The following is a 10000-nucleotide window of genomic DNA, read 5'->3' as shown; positions in this document are numbered from 1 at the left end:
TGTGTGTGAGTGTCTGTGTGTGTGTGTGTGTGTGTGTGTGTGTGTGTGTGTGTGTCTGTTTGTGTATATGTGTGTCTGTTTGTGTGTGTGTGTGCGTGTGAGTGAGTGAGTGTCTGTTTGTGTGTGTGTGTGCGTGTGCGTGTGAGTGTGAGTGTGTGTGTGTGAGTGTGTGTGCGTGTCTTTGACATTCTTGAAAGTGTACTGGCCTTATGTTTCATTAATGCAAATACCTTTTAAAACTATATTTTTAAGATTTGAAGAACACTACATTATATGCTTTTACATCATATCACACACTACTATATTTTCCACAATGGTTGTGTTGAACTCCTGTATGTGTGTGTGTGTCCCTGTGCACTTCAGGCTGAAAGGGAAGTACACTAATCGCCTGTCTCTGCGCTTCACTGATCCGGAGCTGGAGACGCGTTTCTCTGTGGAGAAGGAGAAGCAGAGCGGAGCCGCTTTCAGCTGCTCGTGTGTGGTGCTGCTCTTCACCGCTGTCATGGAGGCCCTCATTGACCCCTGGTCAGTTAACTATTAACAAATCACCACACACACACACTCGGCCTCATCCTCAGCCTGCTGTTTTACCAGCCAAAGGTCAACAAAGGCCAGTCATAATCTATTTACAGTTATTGTAGCATCTGTTTACTGGTCTAAAAATAAGGTCCTGTTGCTACTTAGCGTTTCCCTTTGTCTCTGGCTTTGAAAGCTTCATTTAAGGCTGGGAATCTTACGGATTTCCTGATTCAATTAGATTCGGATTTTGATTGGATTCCAATATTTAAATGCAATAAGTTGAACTTATGAGTACTTTTGTGTCTCACTAAAATAGGACTTATATACGTAAACTATGAAAAAGGGTTCAAGTGAATGTACTGACAAGCATTTATGGTAAACTAAAATATATTTTAATGTCATTTCTTTTGAAACTTTTACAATAACGTTACAATATAGTGTATTTCAAATATATTAACTTTAACTGTAAACACTACAGTTCAAATTATAATCAAATACTTTACATTTGATTTAGTATGATAGTCAACACATCAAAATAAGTGCACTTCTTTAAAGCATGATAAAAGATTATTAAAACATAAACATACAGTGTACTTGTCAGGGGTTGCTTGTAGTAATCCAATAAGAGAGATGCGTAACAGAATGAATGAATAAATAGTAGGGCTGTCAAAAGATTAATCGCGATTAATCGCATCCAAAATAAAAGTTTGTATTTACAGAATATATGTGTGTGTACTCTGTTAATTATTGTTTATATATAAATGCACACACATTCATTAACTTTTCTTAAATATATACATGCTTGGGTGTGTATTTATATATAAATAATAATTAACAGAGTACACACACATATATTATGTAAACACAAACTTTTATTTTGGATGCGATTAATCGCGATTAATCTTTTGACAGCCCTAATAAATAATCATGTAAAAAATCATGTTAAAGCTATAATAAGCAAGTTTCCAGGTGTCAATATGTGTCTAACTATCAATTGTGAATAATTACACGCAGCTAACCCTAAACCAACCCCTAACCCTATACTAAATACATGTAGTTAATTATTATTACTCTGTACTTAAATATATAATTACACTGTAACAATGACCAAAAAATGCCTTGGTTACCTTGTTTCAATCCGTTCTTGCGTGGTATAGAAAGCCTGCAGGAAGACTCCGCACCTCCATTTGCACCAGTTCTCATTAATATTCAACGAGCTGATTGGCCAACAGCTAGCCAATGAGAGCCTGGTTATCAGCATCCTTTACCCAGCGCAATTTGACGCTGGGAGAATGAAGGGACGTGTTTTTAAATTGACCAAATGAAGTGTGTGGATGTACCTTTCTATGGCAGGCAGGGTGGACATATAATTACTTGACATGTTTAATCTTAGAGATTTCTTAAAGGGTTAGTTCACCCAAAAATGAAAATTCTGTCATTAATGACTTACCCTCATGTCGTTCGACACCCGTCAGACCTCCGTTCAGAACACAAATGAAGATATTTTAGTGTAAATCTGATGGCTCTGAAAGGCCTCCATTGGCACAATGCACTTTACACTCTCAAGACCCTTAAAAGGTACTAAAGACGTCGTTACAAAGTCCATCTCACTACAGTGGCTCTAAAATAACTTTATGAATCGGCGAGAATAGTTTTTGTGCGCAAAAAAACCCTAAATAACGACTTACATAGTGATGACGATTTCAAAACACGGCCTCATGAAGCTTCGAAGCGTTATGAATCAGTGAGTCGATTCAGCGGTTTGAATCGCCAAATTTCAGCAGTTTGACAGTTTGACACGCGATCCGAATCGTCATTCGGCTCATTGATTCATAACGCTTCGAAGCTTTTTTTTTAACAGAAAAGCTCAGATTGGCGATTTAAATGACTGAATTTTCATATTTCATAAGATTTACATATGAAGGAGGAAACAATGGTGTGTGAGACTCATGGTATGTCAGTTCCATGGACAGAACTCTTATTATTCAAATATGCCAAGGTAAATACAGTTTTCCATTCTAGCTTTAAATAAATGTTAACTGAAATAAAAATAAAAATGTAATTTATTAGAAGCTTTAGCTTAACCTGATTTCTAACTAAAACAGAAATACAACTTATAAAACTATATAGATGTTCTTTAAAAAATATGAATGGTCAAAAACACAATCATGTCATATTCATATTAGTCATACATGACACAAGAACATGAACTGAGGTGAACTGAGTATTGGCTTGAATAAACAGAGAGAAGATCAGGGATCAGGCAACAGGTGTGGACTAAGTAGAAACCATGACAGCAACTGAATGACTAGGGCTGTGTTTGGCTCTATTTGAGGGGACAACCATTTGTAGTGGTGTCTGAAACCATAGTGGACGTTATCGAGTACACTTATTCAATCCCACATTGCACCACAATAACGAGTGACGTACACTCAGCGGCTAGAGAATACCCATAATGCACTGCTTGGGTCGTTTACTACTACTTTAAAGTAAGACTTTTAAGTTGACATTACAAAGTGGACTTTTTAAAAGTGTACTTAAGTGTGTTAAGAAACATTCATGAAAGTGGACTCATTTAAGTACACTTTCATGAATGTTTCTTAACACACTTAAGTAGCCTTTTATTTCATTATATGATATTATCTGCAAGTATAGTTTTTAACATTTAAAGTACATTTACATTTATGCATTTATCCAAAGTGACTTACAACTGAGGAGTACAGGAAGCGATCCGTCATGAGGAGGCAGCGAAACACAGAAAGTGCCTTTTGGACATCGCACAGAGCATCACACACTAGAGGATTTTAAGACCGATACAAATATTTGGTCATTTAAAAATCCGATATTCCGATATATCAGCCGATAAATATTAAAAATAAATAAAATAACAGAAACGCGTAAAAAACACCTAAACAGATTTCCCTTACATTAGTTATTTGTAGTTATTCATGATAACTCAGCCTCTAAAATAATATGAAAATGCAGTTTAAAAATAAACTTGTTTGTTTTATTGTCACAACAGAACAGAGGAACATAAAAATATATTAAAGTTCTGACAAATAAAATGTATAAAAATACATACTTAAGATATGAAACTTAAGATATGAAACTTAAAGTCGTTTGGACGAAAACACAATAACAAAAACAAAACAAAAAATCAAAGTTACCAGTATTAATAGATGTGGTAAGCTTTATAAATATAACTTTGAGCAAGACGAGAAAAAAAAAATATTCAGTTAAGTTCTAGAAGTTCTGATAAATAACAACAACAGCAAAATATAAACTATATACAGTATAAATATGAGCTATCTTATAATTACAATGTCAACTTGCTTATCCCTTTACATGAACTCTTTTAATTCTATCCATCAAGCTACAACAAACCATTTTCAATCATCATTTGCTGCCTGCCTTCTAAAATCTACTACTGATGATGATGCAGTAAATCCATAATTTGACTCGTTAATGCGGCGTCTGAACAAAGTCACGCACTTTCGTTCACTCTTCACGTGCTAAACTTACGATTTACAATGCAGGGACTGGAACTACAAATACTAGTTATAAACACAGTAATCATTACTTTATTTAGGCAGAATAAGTTTGTTGTGATTTCCAAGGCTCATTAATGTTAGCGGTCTCCCACTGATAGCCATGGCATTAGCTAGCGTTGTGGTTAGCGTCTATGATAAGTCATCATTTAGAAATATGTATACTTTTTCAAAATAACGGGCAGGGGAGAGATGATACGTCTCATGCTGTCAAACTATTAAAGAAATGCATCTTATTCAGTCACATTGTCCGAGTTAAACTTAGTCAGTCAACTGTAACAACCTAGCGTTTACCAGCTCTCTTGGCTTACATGTAACAGCAAAACTGGACTTGGCAGTAACACATTTTAGCAGTTACAAATTTTGTCATGTTATTTGAGTTAAGAGAACTGATGGGGATGTTTTTGTAATTGTTATTCAAGCAATGTATGTCTCGTTGCTTGTAGAGTGCCCTCTGGTGGACAAACTATGAAACGCCAACACTCAATGTGTTTGAGCGTGTTTCGTCCATTTTCTTTTTTTTTTTAAATATTCATTTATCGGCCATCATAAATGCCGATACCGATAGTTTGGAAAAAGCCTAATATCGGCCGATAATATCGGCGCGCCGATATATCGGTCGAGCTCTAATGTGGGCCCTTTTGGGTTCGTTGAAGATAAGACATGCTGCTGCATTCTGGATCATTTAGAGCGTTTTGATCGCACATGATGGAAGTCCAGCCAGAAGCGCATTGCAGTAGTCAAGCCTAGAAATAACCAGGGCCTGGACAAGAAGCTGGGTTGCATGTTCTGTTAGAAAATGTCTGATATTCCTGATGTTTTGGAACGCAAACCTGCATGAGCGAGCCGTCTTTGAAATGTGGTCTTTGAAGGACAGCTGGTCGTCAATGATTACGCCAAGGTTTCTGACCAACCCTGTAGTGGTGATCAGAGATGAACCTAGCTGGATGGTGAAGTCATGTTGTATTGTCGGATTGGCCGGGAAGACGAGCAGTTCAGTCTTTGCCGGGTTGAGCTGCAGGTGATGTTTCTTCATCCATGCCGAGATGTCCGCCAGACAGCTGGAGATTCGTGCAGCTACTGTGGGGTCGTCTGGTTGGAATGAAAGGTACATCTGAGTGTCATCAGCATAGCAGTGGTATGAGAGGCCATGTGCCTGTATGATGGGTCTCAATGATGTAGTGTAAATGGAGAAGAGGAGAGGTCCAAGCACTGAGCCCTGAGGAACCCCTTTGGTCAGCTGATGTGCTTTGGATACCTCCCCTCTCCAGGCAACCTCGAAAGACCTACCTGTGATGTAGGACTCAAACCAGTGGAGTGGAATCCCTGTGATGCCCAGTGATGAAAGGGTGGACAGAAGAATCGGATGATTGACCGTGTCAAAGGCAGCAGATAGATCGAGGAGGACAAGGGCTGATGATTTGGATTCAGCTTTTGCAATCACAGGGCTTCAGTGACCGACAATAATGCAGTCTCTGTGGAGTGGCCCCTTTTTGGGGAATAAATGCACATTTAATGCCAATTAAGCACACTTTTCCACAAGGGTTTGAACAGTATTAAGGTAGGAACGGCCAGTGTGTTTTTATTGCTGTATCACTGTCGTGTCATTCTTTCATTTTTCCCGTCTATCTGTTTTTGCTCTGCACAGGTTGGTCGCAAACTATGTGACTCTGGCCGTTGGAGAAGTTTTGCTGCTTATTCTTACTATCTGTTCGCTGGCAGCCATTTTCCCACGGGTGAGTTACTGTTCTAACACCTCCCCTAACCAGTCACACACACAACATTGACAGCTGTCACTCAAACATATGTCACAAGTAGTTAAGTTGGTTGCAACAATTTGACATGCATCACATTACTAACATTTTGGACCTGATTTACTACTGTAATGTACACCGTCCTTGGCCCTTGACCCCTGTTGCGCAAGCATTCTGACCACATTAACAGCTGACTTTTCTCCGTTCAGAGAACTACGGCACTGGCACAAAGGCCATGTACACACTCCAGCTGAACTAAGGCCCAATCCCATTTCTACCCCTTAGCCCTTCTCTTTCCCTACCCCTTCGTTTTGCGCATTCACGTGAAGGGATAGGGGTGTCTCGATTCTTTTTTGGCTGGAGTGGTAGGGGTAAGGGGAAGGGCCAGATAGCCCTTCAAACGAATATTTTTCAGGACCACACTTCGAACGAAGGGGTATGAGGAGTTTCCCTCCACGACTACCGTGCTGCTAGAATGTGTGTGTGTTGCCACTCGGGATCACTTGCGTGTCGCCTGGCTGCCTTTTCTCCGTAGCTTGCTAAACGCACTATTTGGGTGATTTGAACATATTAATAATAGTTTAAAAATATATATCTGGTCATCCTTCATAACGCGCTCGATATTTACAATACATATCGTCTGTAAACTCTCGCGTTACTAAGGCAACGACTGACGTGACGTATAACGTATGAACATTATCGCAGCACCACAGTGGATAACGAAACCATATCCGTACCGGCCGGCTCGGATCAGCACGGAATGGAGCGGTTAATAAACAAAGAGAACAGTTTGGTCCAATGGAAAAGCGGCTTCACTAGTCTTGTATGTTCTGTATCATTCTGTATCATCTCAGGAAACTCTGGCTCATATGTTTTTGAACTGAAAACGAGCGCCATTTTATTAAGTCCAAATACAGCGCAAAACTCTGTTGGGAGTGAGTAATTTGTTAAAGGGTTAGTTCACCCAAAAATGAAAATTCTGTCATTAATTACTTACCCTCATGTCGTTCGACACCCGTCAGACCTCCGTTCATCTTCAGACACAAATGAAGATGTTTTAGTGTAAATCTGATGGCTCTGAAAGGCCTCCATTGGCACAATGCACTTTACACTCTCAAGACCCTTAAAAGGTACTAAAGACGCTGTTACAAAGTCCATCTCACTACAGTGGTTCTACAATAACTTTATGAATCGGCGAGAATAGTTTTTGTGCGCAAAAAAACCCTAAATAACGACTTATATAGTGATGACGATTTCAAAACACGGCATAATGAAGCTTCGAAGCGTTATGAATCAGTGAGTCGATTCAGCAGTTTGGATCGCCAAATTTCAGCAGTTTGGCAGTTTGACACGCAATCCGAATCATGATTCGACTCACTGATTCATAACACTTCGAAGCTTCATGAGGCCGTGTTTTGAAATCGTCATCACTAAGTCGTTATTTAGGGTTTTTTTGCGCACAAAACTATTCTCGCCGATTCATAAAATTATTTTAGAGCCACTGTAGTGAGATGGACTTTGTAACGACGTCTTTAGTACCTTTTAAGGGTCTTGAGAGTGTAAAGTGCCATTGTGCCAATGGAGGCCTTTCAGAGCCATCAGATTTCAACTAAAATATCTTCATTTGTGTTCTGAAGATGAACGGAGGTCTGACGGGTGTCGAAAGACATGAGGGTGTGTAATTAATGACAGAATTTTTATTTTTGGGTGAACTAACCCTTTAAACGTGCCCGCGCCTAATTTCTGTTAGATATAGGCTAGCCTACACACTTCATTGCTGTTCATACTGGTTAAATGTCACAGGACATTATAATAAATAAAACGGGGTATGATGACGTGTAATGGTATAGTAGTGGTGTCCCATTTCTTAGGGGAATATTTTCACCCCTACGCTTGGCACTCTGTTTCAAGGGGCAAGGGGAACAGGTAGGTGTAGGGGAAGGCGAAGGGGTTTAAAATAGAATTGGGATTGGGCCTAAGTTGTCACTTGGAAAAGCGTCAGCGCAGGTTTACATAGAAAAACAATGGAAAAGTAGAGCAGTGGAATGGAAAAACCAGCCATTTGCATTTGTACTCTGCAACGAAAATATAAATGAACACGCTGATGCATTTTTAATAACTTTTAATTCTGATTTTGCTGTGTTTACTGACACTAACTTGTTGAGTTAACTCAAATATCCAAGTTGTCACTTCACATTTTAAGTTGACTAAACGTGGCAGCATGAACACTTCGGGCCCTATTTTAACGATCTGAGCACATGGTCTGAAGCTCATGGCGCAGGTGCACTTAGGGCGTGTCCGAATCCATTTTTAGCGAGTTTAACCACTTCAGCTCTGCACCCTCCCACCGACCCACCCGTGGGTCCAATATTGCATCATCCTAATCATTTGAAAAAATCTATAAGTTGTGCAGCACAAAACTAGACATACATGGTGTCGTTTGAAAGATTAGAACCTCAGCTTTCTTGATAACCCAACCACTTTTGCAATTATGTTACACAGAAAATAATAAGGTCTGAATTTGAGCCCCCCGCAATGACCCTCCCCTTGAGAAAATCATATGAATAATATTAAATTTCATATTTATATCACATCATTACAATTGTATTTGCTGTCGTTATTGGAGTTATACTGACAAAAGACAGCAAGTAAATGGTAAAATAAAGGCAAAAATAGTAAAACGAAGCAATTAATTTATTCATGCCGCAATGCATTCTGGGAGTACACTTCCTCAGATCACAGATAGAAATAAGTTGACAAAACTTAAATGGTTTAAGTAAGAACAACTTGATGCAACCCTCCAACCATTTTCCCGTCGTTAAACTAGCAAAAGTGGGTTTGGACACACTCTGGCTGCGTCAGTGACTCGTTGCCTCGCTGCCTTATCAGACAATGATAGATTTGAAGATTTTCTAGATTTGAAGCAGAATTTATTCATTTTTTCAATGTTTTTTTGCCACCCCAGTGTCTCTGGGTCTTACCTGGCCACTCCTGAAAAAGTGTCAAGGGTTTCCTGAACATTGCAGGATTATGCTTTCCATGATCCACGTTTGCGGAACGAGGTCTCCATATCTAATGCATCTTTGTCGACTTCTTATGTAATATTAATGTGACGAGTTACACGAGTGAAATGCTGTTCCTGAGGCTCATCCTCTTCCAGTTATAGTTCCAGTATATTTCATTCATCCTCATTAGTTAGGTCAACATAAACTTACCAGTATTGATTCCCTCCGGCCACACACACACACACACAGAGATAATGTGATTTTGAAAGGAGAGACGGTCACACACTCTTCCACTAGGCAACAGACGGAGGACATATAAATGTATTGATTTTAAAAAGCATGTTGTTGTGAATTAAATCAATTGTTTCCACAAGCACTGTACATCCAGCCGCCCGAGGGCTGAAGTAAACGCATGCACACTGTGATTAGATCACAGGCCGTTCAATTGACTTTACTGCTCACTTACTGTGATAACAGGTCATGTGCGTACAAGGTTAAAACCTTTTGCTTTGACTGGATGTTAGTGTGTGGGTCTTTGGGTTTACGTTGCCTTTTCGTCTTGCTTTCAGGTTTTTCCAAAGAGATTGGTGTCTTTCTCCACTTGGATTGATCACACGCGCTGGGCTCGCAACACCTGGGCCATGGCAGCCATTTTCATAGTCACAATGGCCGACATAGTGGATATGGTAAGAAACATCTATCCATCTATCTATCTATCTATCTATCTATCTATCTATCTATCTATCTATCTATCTATCTATCTATCTATCTATCTATCTATCTATCTATCTATCATCCATCCCTCCATCAATCCATCCGTCCGTCCCTCCATCAATCCATCCACCCCTCCCTCCATCTCTCATCCATCCATCCGTCCCTCCATCAATCCATCCATCCGTCCCTCCATCAATCAATCCATCCGTCCCTCCATCAATCAATCCATCCATCCATCCCTTCCTCCCTCCATCCATCCATCCATCCATCCATCAATCCATCCATCCCTCCATCTGTCCCTCATCAATCCCTCCCTCCATCCATCCGTCCCTCCATCAGTCCCTTCAATCCATCTGTCCATCCATCCATCTTATCTATCTATCTATCATCTATCTATCTATCTATCTATCTATCTATCTATCTATCCTTCCATCCATCCATCCATCCATCCATCCATCCA

The 10000-nt window shown here is 39.6% G+C and overlaps 1 protein-coding gene across 2 annotated transcripts in view; it reads left to right on the top strand.

Moving 5' to 3' along the window:
• Nucleotides 1–10000, top strand: part of adcy3a (adenylate cyclase 3a) — a gene marked incomplete at its 5' end in the record, with an annotated part of 63128 nt that overhangs the window by 42842 nt on the left and 10286 nt on the right. For both annotated transcript variants that reach the window (XM_079836160.1, XM_079836159.1), the window contains 3 exons: nucleotides 364–525; nucleotides 5716–5803; nucleotides 9396–9512. In XM_079836160.1, coding sequence (XP_079692286.1) covers nucleotides 364–525; nucleotides 5716–5803; nucleotides 9396–9512 — 367 coding nt within the window. The remainder of the gene's footprint in view (nucleotides 1–363; nucleotides 526–5715; nucleotides 5804–9395; nucleotides 9513–10000) is intronic.

This window comes from Gobio gobio (genome assembly GCF_949357685.1).
Source record: "Gobio gobio genome assembly, chromosome: 15".
Taxonomy (NCBI): Eukaryota; Metazoa; Chordata; class Actinopteri; order Cypriniformes; family Gobionidae; genus Gobio; species Gobio gobio.
Note: the sequence above shows the minus strand (reverse complement) of the source record. Positions and strands in the feature narration are given on the sequence as shown.